At 45.7% G+C, this 19,597-nt stretch overlaps 1 protein-coding gene across 1 annotated transcript in view; it reads right to left on the bottom strand.

Annotated features, from left to right (window-relative positions):
* The window catches only part of PSME4 (proteasome activator subunit 4), a 1,396,200-nt gene that overhangs the window by 38,604 nt on the left and 1,337,999 nt on the right, over positions 1-19,597 (bottom strand). The window contains exon 46 of the mRNA XM_069234194.1: positions 851-989. Within this exon, the coding sequence (XP_069090295.1) occupies positions 855-989 (135 nt within the window). The 3' untranslated portion in view covers positions 851-854. The remainder of the gene's footprint in view (positions 1-850; positions 990-19,597) is intronic.

Raw genomic sequence — 19,597 nt, 5'->3', positions numbered from 1 at the left:
ACTTCATCATGATTGAGAATGAACATCGTTATCAAGAGTGTTTTTTGTTTAACTTTGACTGCTTCCATGTTTTAATTTTCAGTGTGATTTAGTCTCACCAACCGAAAACAACTTTTTAGAGACTTAATTTCTGAATTCGGCCATGTCATATAAAAATATTGAAAATTGATTAAACAAATGGACAATCTACCTCAAAAACAGATCTCTCAATTATCTGTGTTAAAATGTTTTTATACAGAGAAAATACAAATTAGATGTCATAAAATGTGTCACAATGTTCAAACTCATTCACAACTACTGCAGTAACGTATAAATCAATATACTCTAGCTTTAGACCATAACAGTGAAGTTCTAACTTCTGATCAGCAGACAGCAGCGCTGGGATGACAATGTTACAATTAAAAAGCCTCAAATGACCCCCCTCCTCTTTGTTGTTATCTTCCCTCACTCCAAATTATTCCAAATATAGAACCCACCCTTTTTTCTTGAAGATTTCTATGAATAAAAGGAGACAGTAAGGAGGAACCTCAGGGGGATTAATAAGAAACGTGATGGAACAGAGAAAGGGGAGGACAAAAGATGTATTTCCTCGCTTTAGAGAATTTTAATTTGTTAACACATTTTCTGATGTCGCAAAAAACACCTGCAGGAGTTGCTCAAAAAGATAATGGGAGGTATAAAGCTGAAACGTAAATCAGTAATGTAATTCATGTAAACGTAATGTGCCTGGATGAGTCGGAGACAAGAGCAGAATTTACGTTTTAACCAAGTTTTAACACTATACAACAATACACATACACCTTGGCATGCACCATATTTAGCAATTTTAATTGGATTTCTAATGGCTTACCCATTTATGCATAGTAGCAAGGCGATACCAAGAGGTCCGTGAGAACAACCAGTTGATCATCTGTGAATTGTTGCTTGTGCTCCTGCCAGTTGTCAAGGTGCGTTCTTCGGAAATTGGAAAGCGTTTTCTTTACAGTCATCTTTCAATACAAAAAACATACATTTAGTTCTGCCTAACAGCATTTTACTAATGTTGAGCCGAATATATATTGTGTGATTAACATGTATTTATGTTTTTTTCTTTTTATTTCCATAATTAAATGAATACGTTTGCATTAGTGAAAACAGCGCAAATTACTGGCAGGTTCACAGTTTACTGTAGACTGCGCAGACTATATTCTTAGAAATGTAACAATGCATAACGGAATTTCATACATGTTCAAAAGTTCTAACAACATTCTGATCAGTAGTATTGCTGTAATTCAGATATCCGTTAAAACCATTGTGCTCAGCAGCACAGGAGTAAATATATTGTTTAACTTTAGATTCTCGCTGACCGCCAGGTGATTCAGCAGTACTAGCAAAACAAAGCTGTACCATTGCCCAACGCACTATGATCAGTCATTTTGCAAGCTTCTGATAAAGTATTTTCAGTTTTTGTACCTTTTTGGAAGACAAAATTTTAGTGAGTCCACAGCAATGAATCAACATTTATCTTCACTATCATAAAATGCAAATTGCTGACATTTGGCTGGTGCCCAATATAAATAGTACACATTAATATAAGTGGTACTATAAGGACAATGAGCACGTTCATTCTGAACACAATCTCTTGACACATGCGTGTAGACCATAAATGCTAGACTTCATAATTTATAAGTTTATCTATCTCTAGAAACACTTTAGAATATGGTAATGTATCTACCTCGTGAATTAGTTTTTAGAATTCGGTAACAAACGATGTTAATTGTAGGAGGCTGGCCTGGTGTGTGGTGGACACCTATGCTGTTGGCACCTTGTACCAGTCCCAGGCAACCGCTATTAGTGAATGAAGACAGTGTCTAGGAAGCCAGGCTCTCTAGAGGTGGCTATGGATGAGCAGCCAAGACTTATTTAGGAGACATGCAAAGCTTATGCAATACCACAATAGTCACACAGTAACTTTTCACACATGAAAATAACCACAGTGTCACAAAATTAAAGGTACTTTACTATAGTAACACTACACTAGATTACTTGGCAGTCCTCCAACTGTAAGTAAGTTCACACTATATATATATATATATATATATATATATATATATATATATATATATATATATATATATATATATCTAACACACATATATATGTATACACACAATAATATTTAGAATTAGCACAGGAAACAACTAGCATTGGCAAGAATTGTAGAAAAATAGTAAAATAGTTAGGGCCCTAAGGAAGGACCAAACCATATACTAAAATAGTGGAATGCAAAGTGAAATTCCCCCACCCAAGGATATGGAGTAGTTGTAGTTAGAGGGGAGCTGGGAGAGCTTGGGACCCCAAGAGGTGAGTACCTAAGTAACCCCCGAGCGACCAGAAGAGCAGAGGTAAGAACCTGGTCTTCCCAAGGACTAATAAGAGGACTTAGGGGAAAAAAGACTGTGCAAGAACAGGACCAGACCAGAGGAACCCAAAGGTGGATTCTGAAAGAAGACCTGAAAAAGAAGGGGACAGAGTACAGTCTACAATGGAGTGTCGAGTTGGGAAGAAGCCATTACCCACCATTCTGTGGCTGGAGATTCGGGTAGAAGAAGATAAGCTGCGGAGCCTAGGAGCTGCAAAGAAGTCCTTGGAGTGGTGCAGATAATGTCCCACGTCAGTCGCTGGGTTGCAGATGGCCAGTGGTTTAGAAGATCCACGAACAAGCCTTGAAAAATGCAAGAGGAAGCAAAAGAAGAGTTGCGAGGCTAAAGAGGACCAGCAAGGTCAAGTGGACTTGAACCTTGGAGGGCAGTTCAGGCTGACCGTCAGCAGTTGGGAGAGCCAGCATAAGCAGCTGCAGCCCACACAGGCAACCCACTGGCAGCAGGTACAGTAAGTTGCAGTGAGGCCCAATCACACACCTGGCGAGGAGTTCCATGTCCCTGGAGCAGGAGAGGAGACACTGTCCTTGCAAGGATGAAGTGCTGGAGGCTGGGGCTACTCGGAGCCTGAAGATCCCTTGGAGCAGGAGACAAAAAGCTTTGCAAGAGTCGCAGTGCACAGGGGTACTGTCCTGCAAGGAGAGACAAGGGCTTACTGCCTCCCAAAGTGGACAGCGGGCAGAGAGAACCAAGGGGACAACTCCAGACCACCCCCTGTGTTGCAGGATCCAAGCAGTTCCAGAGGAGAGCAGATCCACGCAGCTGGACGTCGTTGCTTTAGGTGCCTGCAGATGCAGGGGCTTGACTCCTTCACTATAGGAGAGATTCCTTTTTGCTTCTTGGTGCAGCTGAAGTCTTGCCGACCCCAGAGGATGCACAGCCAGGGAAATGTTGCAGTTGCTGGAAGGAGCTGGGGAAACAATGTTGCAATGCAAGGTCATCTCGGGAGTTGCAGTCTTGTCAGTTCCAGAAGTGTCCAGTTGTGGTTCCAGTGGCCAGGAGCAGAAGTAGATTATGCAGGAGTCCGGGTGGAGTCTTGCTTGCCGAATCAAGGGACCCATCCACAAGAGAGTCTCTAAATAGCTTTAAAAGGGGGTTTGGTTATTTGGTCACCTTGCAGAGTAACCGCCTATCAGGAGGGGTCTCTGACATCACCTGCCTGTTCTGGCCACTCAAGTGCTCCCAGGGGCCTATGCACATCTTGTTTTCAAGATGTAAGAATCAAGTGATCTCCTGGCAGAACTCTGGGCATCACCCCTGGGGTGGTGATGGACAGGGGAGTGACCCCTTCCCTTTCCTTTGTTCAGTTTTGGTCCCTGGACTGGTGCAAACCGGTTTATGCAAGGAGGGCACCAAATGTGCCCTTCAAAGAAAACCGGTGGCCAGGAAAGGCAACCCCTCCCCAGCCTTGTAACACCTATTTCCAAGGGAGAGGGTGTTGCCTCCCTCTCCCATAGGAAATCCTTTGTTCTGCCTTCCCCTGCCTGAGCTGGTCAAGCAGCAGGAGGGCAGAAAACTGGCTGAGGGGTGGTAGCAACATGGGCTGACTGTAAAACCCTGGAAGACATGTAGGAGCAATACAGGGGGGTCCTCTAGGGAGCCCCGAGAGCGCATGGAATCATACTTCCAATACTGGCATTAGTATTGTGGTATGGTCTGACATGTTTGATACCAAACATGCCCAGGTTTGGAGTAACCATTATGTAGCTGGACACAGGTAGTGGCCAGTACACAGGTAAAATGGCTTCTCCGCGCTTAACAAAGTCCAGTGCATTGGGAATAGAGTTCGTTTGGGCACCTCTGCTCATGCGGGGTGCCCTTCACACACAGACCCAATGCCCTGGGTACCTAAGTACCACATACTACAGACGTATAAGGGGACACAAGTATGCCAACTGTGCAGTGCACAAAGGTCCTAGGTAACCAAAGTTGGAAGAAGATAGCATGATCTCCGGGGTCCTGGTTAGCAGAATCCCAGTGAAAATAGTCTAAGCACACTGCAAGCAGGGAAAATGTGGGAGGAACCATGCAAAAAAGAGGGTACTTTCCTACATTAATTATCTCATCTTCCACAATACGAATAGAAGTCTACAATAAGTATGAAAATAATTTCAAAGGGCACTGGTTTGTTATTACAAAAGAAGAAGCCTTGAGCAAATTATAGCTTGATTCCAGTATGAATATGTCTGGTTTACTCTTGAAAAGGTTTATCGCTATTGGTCCCCACAGCACCACACCTGCAAATCCCATCTTCATTCAGTTGATTCTCAGTTTCAATGCACATGGTTTTCTTGTATCCCTAGACCCACACGCATATCGGGCACAGACAACATTTACCCAACAGACATTGAAATATACTGGGATTAAGTAGGAAAAAGCTATTTCATTGAGTGAGCAACTGAGCATGTAGATTAATTTTGAGCAAAATGAAGGACTTACCTTTGGTAATGCCTTATCTGGTAGAGACAATATCTAGTTGCAGAGTCCTTACCTTAGAACTTTCCCCAGGTGTCAGTCTGGCTCCGGAATTTTTTTTTCGAGCAGAACTCCTGCGTGCTGTTAGGTGGCGTTGATCGTCTCAGTATGTCCTCTGCGCCGGATATTACTTTGCAGGTCCTATACAGGCACCACCCCGGCAAAACACCAGAAGCCCAGAGCCACGAAGAACACTGACCACGGATGCATCAAAACTAGGGCCCTTAAAGGATAGTTCCTGACCCAAGAAATCAGTTTGTAGAGTGGGAAGGGATGTGTGTGTGTTGGGGTGGGTAGGGAGGTGGGGAGGTAGAGGTATTTAGTAAGGAATTTGAAACCAGATATTGTCTCTACCAGATAAGGCGTTACTGAAGGTAAGTAACTTGCCCATCTGATAGAGACATCTAGTTGCACATTCCTTACCTTAGAATAGATATCCAAGCAATACCATCTCTGGAGGAGGGTTTGCGAACTAAGATCACACCAGAAAGTCCTGCAGGACCGAAAGGGCAAAGGGCCCTTCCCTATAGACATCACTGTCCAGGCAGTAGTGTTTGGTAAACGTATGCAGAGATCCCCAAGTTCCTGCCTGACAGATGTCCAGGACTGGAACTCCATGTGCTAACAGTGGCTGCAGCTTTAGCTGCGGTAGAATGAGCAAGCAAGCCCTCAGTAGCTGCACCAGCTTTAGCTCTGGTAGAATGAGCACGCAAGCCCTCAGGGGGTTGCATTTCAGCCAATGCGTACCACATTTTAATGCAGAGTACGACCCATCTGGACATGTTCGGCTTCTGCAATGCTTGAAATGTCTTTGCACCCACAAACCCTAAAAAGAGTTGGTCATCCCTCCAGAACTCTTTTGCACAATAAAGGTAGAACAACAATGCTCTTTTTGAGTCCAGGAGGTGGAGCCTCTACTCTTCCTTAGAAGGATGCGGGGGTGCGTAAAAAGTAGGCAAGGTGACGATTGGCATACATGAAAAGGTGTGACCACTTTTGGAAGAAAAAAGGCCCTTGTGAGAAACTCCACTTTGTCATAATAGACAGAAAGGTAGGGTGGCTTAGATGACAATGCCTACAGCTCACCATGCCGGCAGATGTGATTGCCATAAGGAAGTCAGTTTTCAACAGGAGAAGCCTGAGAGGACAACTGTGGAGAGGCGCGAAGAACAACTTACTTACCTTTGGTAATACCTTATCTGGTAGGCACATTCCTTACAATTGAATTCTACCCAGCTGTCAGACTGGAACCATAAGATTTTCGTGAGCAGTACTCCTGCGTGCCATTGATCGGCTCTGTGTTAGTCGTAGGCGTCATCTGCACCGGATGATGTTGCGGGTCCTATATAGGCACCACCCCGGGGTCAGTTTCTTTTCACGACTTTCCATGCCCGAAGTGCAGAGACGTAAAGAAACTGACTACTGGTGTGTCAAAACTAAGGCCCTGAAAGGGGAGTCCCTGACCCCAGAAATCAGTTCACAGAGTGGGGAGGATGGGTGGGTCGGCAAGGAAGGACAAGTTACTTACCTTCGGTAATGCCTTATCTGGTAGAGATTCAGACTAGCCCCAGATTCCTCATCCTAAAATTCTACCCAGGCGTCAGACTGGATCCTGAAACTTTTCCTCAGCAGCACCTCTGTGTATCGATAGAGGGTATCAAGCGACTCCACAGCGATGTTGGACCCGGACATAACTATTTTCAGAATTTTAAAGCACAGATTACAGCTGTAGGTTGAGCTGAGAACTAAAGGTAAAGACATTGGAGTTTTGTAGCAGAGATCAAATGGTTTGACGACTATATAGTTGATCCACAGACACTAGGGTTAATTACTTATAGAAAGGGAGCTCACAAAATACACCTAAATTAATAGAGCAAGAGTGTTATTTTGACAGCTTTGTGGTGCGTTGTATTTGATACCTCACAATGGGGGTTCTTCTCTTCTCTTTTTTCTTCTCTTTTTCTCTCTCCTATATGGTGGAGGAGTTATAGACCGCTTTGGTTTTTACTAATGATGTTTTAATTTATGTTTAATAGGCATTGTTCTCTCTATTAGTCCTCATGAGGCCCAAATTTGAAGGGGCTGAAACGCGTAAACTGTTATGATACATGGCGAGGTTGCAAGGAAAATCTACTTTACCTCTAAGGACTACGGAACACACCTCTCTATTATATAGGATGAAAAGTTCATAGAATTTGAGATGTGTTTTTGAGTACAACCATTGTATTAATGTGGATTGTAGCATAATTAACGGATATAAACACATTGTTTTCAAATCAGGAGAGCAAAGGCGAATTGTTTTCTGATATATACGTTTTGAGTATAATTGTTTGAACCAGTCTTGTACATATGTATTTGTGATGTTTATTTGACATATTTTACGTAGTTTTGCAATTCAATGAATTAATCAACTTTGTAATTTATTTTTATTGCCAATGATGGATTAATAGCCTCATTCTGTGCGAATTAAGTTTAGAAATTCTTCCCTACTATTTGACCAATTTTATATATTATTGGCTCCGGACATGAGGTCAGCGGAGTCCATATAGTACCTCCCCCGACGCGCTGATGTCAGTTTCTTCTGTGATCCACACAACAAAGCGGAGCCACATAGAAACTGGCAGTGGAATAGTGTATATCCCAACTAGGATGGAAAAATCATGATGTTATAGGCACAATAACAAGAAGACATCAGAGACTACCCCAAGCGTGACTGACGCAAACACAGTTCGCAAGTGGGGAGGATGGGTGGGTCCGTAAGGAATCTGTGGCTAATCTGACTACTAGATAAGACGTTACTGAAGGTAAGTAACTTGTCCATCTGATAGACACAACTAGTCGCAGATTCCTCATCTTAGAATTAGATACCAAAGCAATGTGAACCCCGGAGGAGGGTTGCAAATGGATACCACCAGTCTTGAAATGAACAACCCAGCAATGAAGAGGAAACAAGCCAGGCATGAGACAGACACAGTGATAAGTTAACGGAAGTTACTCACAATGGAGAAATGACCGACATATCAACAGGATATATAATAAGTCATGACTAGAAAGGAATGTCCCTGAAAGGAACTTAGTCGTGGCCACGATAAGTGAGGCAGGCAGAGCTGCCAATAAATAACGGAATATAAAAAGGGGTAAAAATGTCTAACGGATTGTGGGAGATAGGCATGTAACACGCATCAAGGAACAACATGTAGAGATGAATACTGGAAAGAAGACACAAGTAACAAAATTGGTACCTGAAGGACAATAGTAAACATGCTAGTGACAGCTGTATCACTGCAGAAATAGATAACCTCCAACACAGAGCATAAGTGTAAAGGAACACACAAAGCGAAGACAGAAATACATGATGTACTGAAGTAACAACAGAACACCCTAAAGTGTGCAAAGACAAACACCAATGGGAGACCTAGAGGAACTAAGAGAACAAGCTCCAGAACCCAACGGGACAATAGACTTGGAAGGATAAAGAAAGTCCAGCCCAAAATGTGCAAGAGCACATGTAAACCATGGAGAAAACAGAGCACAACAGCAGGGTTGGCAATAGAACCCGTTACTGGAAACAGTATGGCATGAGGCAAAAGAACCTAATGACACTGTATGCTCACGATACAATGAAATAACCTGGCCCCCCAAAAAAAGGGGAGGAAGAAACATCCTTCAATGAAAACAAAGAAACAAAGGTGGCCACTAAGGGCAACAGAAGGCAAAGAACTATCCGCTCAAAAGGGCCGACAGAACTGTGCAGCACAGACGCACAGAATGTAAGAAAACAAGCAAAGCAATCAACAGAGAAAAAACACTGAAGAGAAAGCTAAACAACCATGGAAAACCGAATGGTAGGACCAGGGCAGAAGAAGCAAATAAATGAAGTATGACGCATGTCAACAGACAGACCTAGAATAGAGTACCACCACGTAGAATGAGGATCTGTGACCATGACCATGAGGCCACAGAAATGTCTTAGGTTGAGAACAACAGGCTGCTGTAGAGCAGCAGACTAGGCAAAGACACCTAGTGAACAGAGAAAAATTAGTCCTACCATGGAGCTACAATAATTTGTAATGCCCAGGGACGGAACGTAGAGAAAGGTACCTGTAGAGATGTGAACAGAGAAGCAATAAAAACGTTGAGGGAAACAACCCCCAAAGGGGTGTACAAAAGAGGAATAACAGACTAGATGACACCCAACAAAACCATTGGTTATGGATATATAGATATGAGAGTGTGTGTGATAGCATACATCATAAATCAGTGATAGTGGACAAGGAAAAACAGAAGTCCAAAAGGGCCGTAGGTGAGTGAAGTAAAATGTCAAAGAATCGCGCAAGGAATTACATACAAAAAAGTATGTGATTCCGCAGCATAGGCAAGAAAGAGATGAAAGGTGGGCTGCTTGAAAAGACACACCTGGAACAAAAGCTTTCTCATCCTATATGAAGGATAGTGACCGTGAGCATAACAACAAGCAATATCCGTAAAGGAACTAGTCCAGTGGACATGGGATGTACAGAAAAGGAAGACATCAGCATAGGTTAATCAGGTGAATTGAATAAATGTGTTTGTAGTACAGTGCCTTCTTTTTTGGCAAGGTTATCCCAATTTTATGCCTGTTGTCAGTGTGTCTGACTGTGTCCACTGGGTTCCTGCTAACCAGGACTTCCGTGGTTACGCTCTCTCCCTTCTAACTTGGTAACTGTACCTTTTTCTTTCCACAATTGGCATACTCGTCCCCCCATGTAAGTCCCTAGTATATGGTACCTAGGTACCCAGGGCATTGAGGTTCCAGGGGATCCCTATGGACTGCAGCAGTTATTCTGCCACCCATAGGGAGCCCATGCAAAGGGTTCTGCAGGCCTGCCATTGCAGTCTGGAAGAAATGGGTGCATGCACCTGTTTTCACTAAAGGTCACTATAAGTCACCCTTATGGTAGACCCTCTCAGCCTGGAAAGCAGGGTGCAGGCACTTGGGTGTGAGGGCACCCTTTCACTAGCAGAGGTACCTCCACAAACCCCAGATCCATTTTCCTGGACTTTGTAAGTGCAGGGGCGCCATTTTATGCGTGTACTGGACATAGGTCACTACCTATGTCCAGCTACATCATGGTAACTCCAAACCTGGGCATGTTTGGTATCACACATTTCAGAATCATACCCCAATACTGTTGCAAGTATTGGAAGTATGATTCCATTCACTCTGGGGGGCTCCTCAGAGGATCCCCAGCATTGCTACCACCAGCCTTCAAGGGTTTTCCGGGCAGCCCAAGCTGCTGCCACTCATCCAACAGGTTTCTGCCCTCCTGCTGCTCGAACAGCTCAAGCCCAGGAAGGCAGAACAAAAGATTTCCTTTGGGAGAGGGTGGTAACACTACCTGCCTTTGGTAATCGGTGTAACATGGCTTGCGAGGGGTAGCCCCTCCTAAGCCACTGGTATGCTTTGAAGGGCACATTTGGAGCCCTCCATGCATAAACCAGTCTACATCAGTTCAGTGACCTCCAATCCCTGCTCTGGCGTGAAACTGGACAATGGCAAGAGAAGTGATCACTCCCCTGTCCATCACCAACCCAGAGGTGGTGCCCAGAGTTCCTCCAGAGGGTCCCTGGGTTCTGCCATCTTGAATCCAAGGTTGGCAGGGACCTCTAGGAGCATCTGAGTGGCCAGGTCAGACAGGTGACGTCAGAGCCCCCTCCTGATAGGTGGTCACCTGGCTAGGTGACCAATCACCCCTTTCAGGGCTATTTAGGGTCTCTCTCTTGGGTGGGTCCTCAGATTCAGCTTGCAAGATTCCAGCAGAACTTCTCTGCAACCTTACTTTGAGTTCTACCAACTGGAACCGCGACTGGACCCTCCAGAAACTGACAATCTGCATCCACGAGGAAGACTCTGCTTGCAACATTGTTTCCACGCTCCGTCCAGCTTCTGCAACATTCCCAATATGGGCATCCTCTGAGGGCGGCAAGTCTTTAGTGTGCACGAGAAGGAAGAAGGAATCTACCTTGGAGTGAAGGAGTCACTCCCCTGCATCCGCAGGCACTAACTACAACGGCGACTGGCTGCGTGGATCTTCTCTCATCCTGAGCTGCGTGGATCCTGCATCACGGGTGGTGGTCCGGAGTAGTCCTCTTGGTCCTCTCTGCCAGCTGTCCAACTTTGGTGGAGGTTAGCCCTTGCCTTCCCACACACAACAGCACAGCAGTGCACTGTGACTCTTGCATTTCCTCCAAGGGATCTTCAGGCTTCGTGTACTCCCAGTACCCAGCACTCCTTCCTGCAACACAGAGCCCTCTGCGTGGTTCTCCTGCGGCGTGGGACCCTTCTCCAGTCGTGCTGTGTGGGCTCTTCTGCAGCTCCTGTTTCCCCGTCCTGTGGGGCTCCTGTGGGTGCTGCCTCTGCTCCTGTGGGCTCTCCGTGTTGCTGGGGGTCCCCTGTGACTCCCCCTCCTGGGCTGAGTCCTCCTGGACCTTGCTGGTCCTCTGCAGCTACACTTTCCGCCAACCGCAACATTTGCCTTTGCCAAAGCTTGTTGGTGGAATCCTTGCACCACAACCCAACTGCAATTCTTCTTCCAGCATGGGACGTCATGTGCATCCCTCAGTAATTCTTCACCGACTCCAGGGCTGCATTGCTGACCTCCTTCACATCACCGACAGCCAACTCCTGCAATCCTCGACTGGTGGGTAGGAGCTCCTGCCCCCACTGGACTCTTCTGTGACTTCTGGACTAGGTCTACTTCTTCCACAGGTCCTCTTCTTCAGGGATCCACCACTGGTTTCTTGCAGTCTTGTCTGGGTGTTGCATTTTCTTCTTTTTCATTCTTTTTGGGTGGTTTGGGTAAAATCCACAAACGTACTCCTTTCTTCCTTGTCGCTAGGGGGCACTGTGGTACTTAGCTTTGGGGTTTTCTAGTAACCCCAGCTACCCCCTACCCATTCCACTTCTCAGGCGGGGTGCTGTGTTCGTATTCCGTTTTTTTAGTATATGGTTTGGGCGTCCCCTAGGGTCACTTTTGTCTATTTGCATTTGCACTATTTTTTATTGCTTTCTACACCTATTACTGATAACTAGTGTACATATCTAGTGTGTTACTTACCTCCTATTGGAGGGTTGCCTCTCAAGTACTTTTTTGGTACTATGTCTCTAAAATAAAGAACCTTTATTTTTGTAACACTGAGTGTTTTCTTTCATGTGTGTTAGTGCTGTGTGACTACAGTGGTACTGCATGAGCTTTGCATGTCTCCTAGATAAGCCTTGGCTGCTCATCCACAGCTACCTCTAGAGAGCCTGGGTTCTAGACACTGCCTCCACTAGGGGATACCTGGACCTGGAATAAGGTGTAAGTACCTCAGGTACCCACTACATACCAAACCAGCTTCCTACACCTACCAGCTACTAGTGTGTTTACTGACTGATCCTGACCATTTCAGCCACTACAGAGCTCTCTAGGGACATAGACAAAAGCCTGTACTGAGCAGAAGTGTTACCTACTCGCCCTGGCAGAATGGACATTTCAGGGCGTGGACATTCAAAGGCCTTGCTGCCTTTGTAATGTGACCCAGGTCTCTCCAGATGGTTGAGATGTGCAACCCCCTGTCCTGACCCCACCTCTGGCGGCAGCACAATCGGGAAAATTAGTTAAATTAGGAGGAGTGCGCAGTTGATGTCAGTCACACCCCTAGGGTGGATGAGCTGAAGTGGACACTACTTTTTAAATTCCTCCATCGTGTTTGGAAGGAATTAGGCCACTAGGTTTAGGGTTATGTCCACTTCCCAGCAGAAGTGGTCATAAGAAGGGTATTGTCACCATGAAGGTGGTTAGCCCATTGGCTACCGCCTGGCACTCCCTGTAACGCCCCTAAACTGAGTATTTAGGTGACACCCCTGAACCCTAGAATGAAAATGTCACTTACCCAGTGTACATCTGTTCGTGGCATTAGTCGCTGCAGATTCACATGTTGTGCATAGTCCGCCGTCTGGTGTTGGGTCGGAGTGTTACAAGTTGTTTTTGTTCGAAGAAGTCTTTTCGAGTCCCGAGACCGAGGGACTCCTCCTCCTTTGTTCCATTGCGCATGGGCGTCGACTCCATGTTAGATTGTTTTCTCCGCAGAGGGTGAGGTAGGAGTTGTGTATGTTAGTAATAGTGCCCATGCAATGGAATGAATAAGTATGCACCAACTAAGGTTTAAGTAATATATTTACAAATGTACAAATGTTGAAGATAACTTCCAAACGGCTACAGGCTCCCGGGGAGGCGGGTGGGCACATGTGAATCTGCAGCGACTAATGCCACGAACAGATGTACACTGGGTAAGTGACATTTTCAGTTCGGTGGCATGTGTAGCTGCAGATACACATGTTGTGTATAGACTAGTAAGCAGTTATCTCCCCAAAAGCGGTGGCTCAGCCTGTAGGAGTGGAAGTAATCTGAAATAAAGTTCTTAGTACGGCTTGACCTACTGTGGCTTGTTGTGCGGATAGCACGTCTACACAGTAGTGCTTAGTAAATGTGTGAGGCGTAGACCATGTGGCTGCCTTACATATCTCGTTCATTGGAATGTTTACTAGGAAGGCCATGGTAGCACCTTTCTTTCTGGTTGAATGTGCCCTTGGTGTAATGGGCAGTTCTCTCTTTGCTTTAAGGTAGCAGGTTTGGATGCACTTAACTATCCATCTGGCTATACCTTGTTTTGATATTGGGTTTCCTGTATGAGGTTTTTGAAATGCAATAAACAGTTGTTTTGTTTACCTAATTTCTTTTGTTCTGTCAATGTAGTACATTAGTGCTCTTCTGATGTCTAATGTATGTAGTGCCCTTTCAGCTACTGAGTCTGGCTGTGGGAAGAACACTGGTAGTTCTACCGTTTGATTTAAGTGGAACAGTGAAATAACTTTTGGTAAAAATTTTGGATTGGTTCTTAGGACTACCTTATTTTTGTGTATTTGAATAAAAGGTTCTTGTATAGTAAACGCCTGAATTTCACTTACTCTTCTTAGAGATGTGATGGCAATGAGAAATGCAACCTTCCACGTTAAGAATTGCATTTCGCAAGAGTGCATGGGTTCAAAAGGTGGGCCCATGAGTCTTGTTAAGACGATGTTGAGGTTCCATGAAGGAACAGGTGGTGTTCTTGGTGGTATAATTCTTTTCAGGCCTTCCATAAACGCTTTAATGACAGGTATCCTAAATAGTGAAGTTGAATGGGTAATTTGCAGGTATGCAGATATTGCTGCGAGGTGTATCTTTATGGAAGAGGCGGCTAGATTTGATTTTTGTAAGTGTAGCAAGTACCCCACTATATCCTTTGGAGATGCAAGTAATGGTTTAACTTGATTATTATGGCAGTAGCAAACAAATCTTTTCCATTTGCTTGCATAGCAGTGTCTAGTGGATGGTCTTCTAGCTTGTTTTATGACTTCCATACATTCTTGGGTGAGGTTTAAATGTCTGAATTCTAGGATCTCAGGAGCCAGATTGCTAGATTCAGCGATGCTGGGTTTGGATGCCTGATCTGTTGTTTGTGTTGTGTTAACAGATCTGGTCTGTTGGGCAACCTGACATGGGGTACTACTGACAGGTCTAGTAGTGTTGTGTACCAAGGTTGTCTTGCCCATGTTGGTGCTATTGGTATGAGTTTGAGTTTGTTTTGACTCAATTTGTTTACTAGATATGGAAGGAGAGGGAGAGGGGGAAAAGCGTACGCAAATATCCCTGACCAGTTCATCCATAGAGCATTGCCTGGAGACTGCCTGTGTGGGTACCTGGATGCGAAGTTTTGGCATTTTGCGTTCTCCTTTGTTGCAAATAGGTCTATTTGAGGTGTCCCCCAAATTTTGAAGTAAGTGTTTAGAATTTGGGGGTGAATCTCCCATTCGTGGACCTGTTGGTGATCTCGAGAGAGATTGTCTGCTAGTTGATTTTGGATCCCTGGAATAAATTGTGCTATTAGGCGAATGTGGTTGTGAATTGCCCATTGCCATATCTTTTGTGCCAGGAGGCACAGCTGTGTCGAGTGTGTTCCCCCCGGTTTGTTTAGATAATACATTGTTGTCATGTTGTCTGTTTTGACAAGAATGTATTTGTGGGTTATGATGGGTTGAAATGCTTTCAACGCTAGGAATACTGCTAACAATTCGAGGTGATTTATATGCAGCTTTGTTTGATGTACGTCCCATTGTCCTTGGATGCTGTGTTGATTGAGGTGTGCTCCCCACCCTGTCATGGAAGCATCTGTTGTTATCACGTATTGTGGGTCTTGGAAAGGCCGCCCCTTGTTTAAATTTATACTGTTCCACCATAGAAGCGAGATGTATGTTTGGCGGTCTATCAACACCAGATCTAGAAGGTGACCCTGTGCATGTGACCACTGTGATGCTAGGCACTGTTGTAAGGGCCTCATGTGCAGTCTTGCGTTTGGGACAATGGCTATGCATGAGGACATCATGCCTAGGAGTTTTAATACCGTCTTTGCCTGTATCTTTTGTGTTGGATACATGGCTTGTATAACCTTGTGAAAATTTTGAACCCTTTGTGGACTTGGAGTGGCTATTCCCTTTGTTGTGTTGATTGTCGCTCCTAAGTATTGCTGTGTTTTGCACGGCAGAATGTGAGATTTTGTATAGTTGATGGAGAAACAGAGTTTGTAGAGGGTTTGTATGACATAATCTGTGTGGTGTGCACACTTTGTGAGGGAGTTGGTCTTGATTAGCCAATCGTCTAGGTACGTGAATACGTGTATATGCTGCCTTCTGATGTGTGCAGCTACTACTGCTAGGCATTTTGTAAATACTCTTGGTGCGGTTGTGATACCGTACGGCAACACTTTGAATTGGTAATGTATTCCCTTGAATACGAACCTTAGGTATTTCCTGTGCGAGGGATGTATCGGTATATGGAAATATGCGTCCTTTAGATCTAAGGTTGTCATGTAGTCTTGTTGCTTTAGCAGTGGTAACACGTCTTGTAGCGTGACCATGTGAAAGTGTTCTGATTTGATGTAGGTGTTTAGTGTTCTGAGATCTAGGATTGGTCTCAGTGTTTTGTCCTTTTTTGGTATTAGAAAGTACAGTGAGTAAACTCCTGTGTTTATTTGTGTACATGGTACCAATTCTATTGCGTCCTTTAGCAGTAATGCTTGAACTTCTAGTTCTAGAAGGTCTAAATGCTGTTTTGACATATTCTGTGTTTTTGGTGGGACATTTGGAGGGAGTTGGAGAAATTCTATGCAATAACCATGTCGGATAATTGCTAAGACCCAAGTGTCTGTTGTTATCTCCTCCCAAGATTTGTAAAACTGACTTAGTCTTCCCCCCACTGATGTTGTGTGAAGGGGTTGAGTGACTTGTGAGTCACTGTTTGGTTGCAGGGGTTTTTGTACTTTGAAATTTTCCCCGGTTTCTAGGGAATTGTCCTCCTCTGTACTGGCCCCGAAAGCCTCCCCTTTGGTACTGTCCCTGGTAGGTAGACGGTGTAGATTGTGAGGTGCTGGCTTGTGTGGCTTGACCCCGAAACCCCCCTCTGAAGGTTGTATTGCGGAAGGTGCCGAAAGTGCCTCTGCCCTGCGGGGAATAGAGTGCGCCCATGGCCTTGGCTGTGTCCTTTTTCAATTTCTCAATTGCCGTGTCCACTTCGGGTCCAAACAATTGTTATTCATTGAACGGCATATTGAGCACCGCTTGCTGTATTTCCGGTTTAAAGCCAGATGTGCGCAACCATGCGTGCCTTCTTATGGTTACTGCGGTATTTATTGTTCTTGCCGCTGTGTCCGCTGCGTCCATAGAGGAGCGTATTTGGTTATTGGAGATGTTTTGTCCCTCCTCAACCACTTGTTTTGCCCGTTTTTGAAATTCTTTGGGTAGATGCTCGATGAGATGCTGCATCTCGTCCCAATGGGCTCTATCATATCGCGCTAGGAGCGCCTGAGAGTTCGCGATGCGCCACTGGTTTGCAGCTTGTACTGCGACCCTTTTCCCAGCTGCGTCGAACTTGCGGCTCTCTTTATCTGGAGGTGGTGCGTCGCCTGATGTGTGCGAGTTGGCTCTCTTGCGAGCTGCCCCTACCACGACTGAATCTGGTGGCAGTTGTGAGGTGATAAAAGCAGGGTCCGTGGGCGGTGCTTTATATTTTTTCTCCACCCTTGGAGTAATCGCTCTACTTTTGACAGGTTCTTTGAAGATCTGCTTTGCGTGCCTTAGCATTCCTGGAAGCATAGGTAGGCTTTGGTAGGAGCTATGGGTGGAGGAGAGGGTGTTGAAAAGGAAGTCATCCTCGACAGGTTCTGCGTGTAACGACACGTTGTGGAATTCTGCTGCCCTAGCTACCACCTGTGCATACGCTGTGCTGTCCTCAGGTGGTGAGGGCTTGGTAGGGTACGACTCAGGACTATTGTCTGATACTGGGGCGTCGTATAGGTCCCAAGCGTCCTGGTCGTCTTGGCTCATGGTGGTATGAGCAGGTGAATGTGACGGAGTCTGTGCCGGTGATGTGTGAGTTACAGGTGGAGGAGAGGGTGGCGGAGTTACCTTCTTCACCATTTTTTGTGGTGTCTGTTCTTGTGTTTGGAACTCGAGTCTCCTTTTTCTCCTGATTGGGGGAAGAGTGCTGATCTTCCCTGTCCCACTTTGTATGAAGATCCGCTTTTGTGTGTGGTCTACATCAGTGGTCTGTAACTCTTCTTCAAATCTGTGTTTGCGCATTTGAGAGGACAGTGATTGTTCCTCTGTATATGAGCTGGCAGTTGGTTCGGTTGCTGGTCGTTTTGGCACCGAAACTGTGTCTCTGCTTGTTTTCGGCTCCGAGGCGAATTTTTTCTTTTTCGGCGTCGAGCTTTCTCGGCGTCGATCTTCCTAGGTGCCGCTGTCTCTGTGTCGAGCAGCTTCGGTTCCGCTGTCTTGGCGTCGATCTTTTTCGGCAGCACTTTCTCGGTCCCGAGATTGCTGCGTGCCTGTGTCTCGACCCGAGTCGGACGATCTCGGCACCAGTTCGGCCTTTTTCGGTGCCGATGGACGGTCACCTACTTTATGGGTTGAGCCATGGCCTGTTGGCAGTGGCGTCCCCTGGGCCTTGTCTGTTTTCTTGTGTGGTGCTTGCTTCGACGTCTTACTCACGGTTTCTTCGACGTCGAATTCCTCCGAGTCTGATTCATGGATGGAGAAGGCTTCCTCTTCTTCTCCTTGTCCCTCGAACTCTCGGTGTCCTGTCGGCGTGGACGCCATCTGCAATCTTCTGGCTCGCCAGTCACGGAGCGGTTTTCGGGACCGAAACGCACGACAGGCCTCACACGTTTCTTCCTTGTGCTCGGGCGACAGGCACAAGTTACAGACCAAATGTTGGTCTGTATATGGATATTTATTGTGGCATTTAAGACAGAATCGGAACGGGGTCCGTTCCATCAGTTTCGATGTTACACGCGGTCGGGCCGACCAGGCCCCGACGGGGGATCGAAATTACCCCGAAGGGCTACCGGAGCTCTTCACGATTCGGTGTCGATTCTATTCATACCCGATCCCGAGCGAAACAATACCGACGTAGTTTTCCGAAGTTAAGACTATCTTTCCGTCCCGAAACCCGGAGCGAAAAGGAACACGTCCGAACCCGATGGCGGAAAAAAAACAATCTAACATGGAGTCGACGCCCATGCGCAATGGAACAAAGGAGGAGGAGTCCCTCAGTCTCGGGACTCGAAAAGACTTCTTCGAACAAAAACAACTTGTAACACTCCGACCCAACACCAGACGGCGGACTATGCACAACATGTGTATCTGCAGCTACACATGCCATCGAACCTAAGATTTCAATAACCTAAGAAGACCCGGACAAAGAAGAGTGGCAGCAGCACAGACAGGAAAATTAGTTAAATGATGGATTAAACCCAGATCTTTGTGACTGGGGTGATGTTTGCATTGTTCAACATTCCGTCCATCATCTGTTCTTTTTGTTTTTATTGCCCTAAGTGGGAAGGGTATGCCAGGACGCGGGTCTCGTGCTCACTGCACCACTGGATTGAAGCTAGACTGGCTGATGAAGAGTGATACCATGAAACCGGTCCCAGGATGGTCCAGGGAGGAGCTGGCTTGGCAGTTCGGGCTGGACTGTTCCCATGGAGATTAAACCCAGAACTTTGGGACTGGGGGTGAATGTTTGCATTGTTCAGAATTCAGTAAATCATCTGTTCTTTTCGCTTGTCACCTTAAGTGGGAAGGGTATGCCCAGACGTGGGTCCCGCGCTCACTGCGCCACAGGATTCAAGCTAGCCTGGCTGATGAAGGGTGATACCCTGAAACCAGTCACCGGATGCTTGTTTCCGGTCCAGGGAGGACCTGGCTTGGACTGTTCCCATGGGGAACAGGGTCAAGAGTGATTTGCATATGGCTAGGTTCAAACTGGGGTGGCGTGGTGGGAAAAAAACTGATGGATTAAACCCAGATCTATGTGATTGGGGGTGAATGTTTGAATTGCTCAGCATTCCGTCTGTCATCTGTTTTTTTGTTTGTTGCTATTGTCTACTCCCAAAGGAAAGCACCCTTTTTGACATAGTTAGCCCCAAACATTTTGCCTGATTACTGATGTGGCTTTGACTATAAGTGCACTGGGTCCCTGCTAAACAGATCCCCAGTGGCAGATCTCTTTCCCTAAAACTGCACAGTTATTTTTCACAATTGGTTACCCCCTACTAAATGGTACCCCTGATACCAAGGGCCT

This window comes from Pleurodeles waltl, chromosome 5 (genome assembly GCF_031143425.1).
Source record: "Pleurodeles waltl isolate 20211129_DDA chromosome 5, aPleWal1.hap1.20221129, whole genome shotgun sequence".
Classification (NCBI taxonomy): domain Eukaryota; kingdom Metazoa; phylum Chordata; class Amphibia; order Caudata; family Salamandridae; genus Pleurodeles; species Pleurodeles waltl.
Note: the sequence above shows the minus strand (reverse complement) of the source record. Positions and strands in the feature narration are given on the sequence as shown.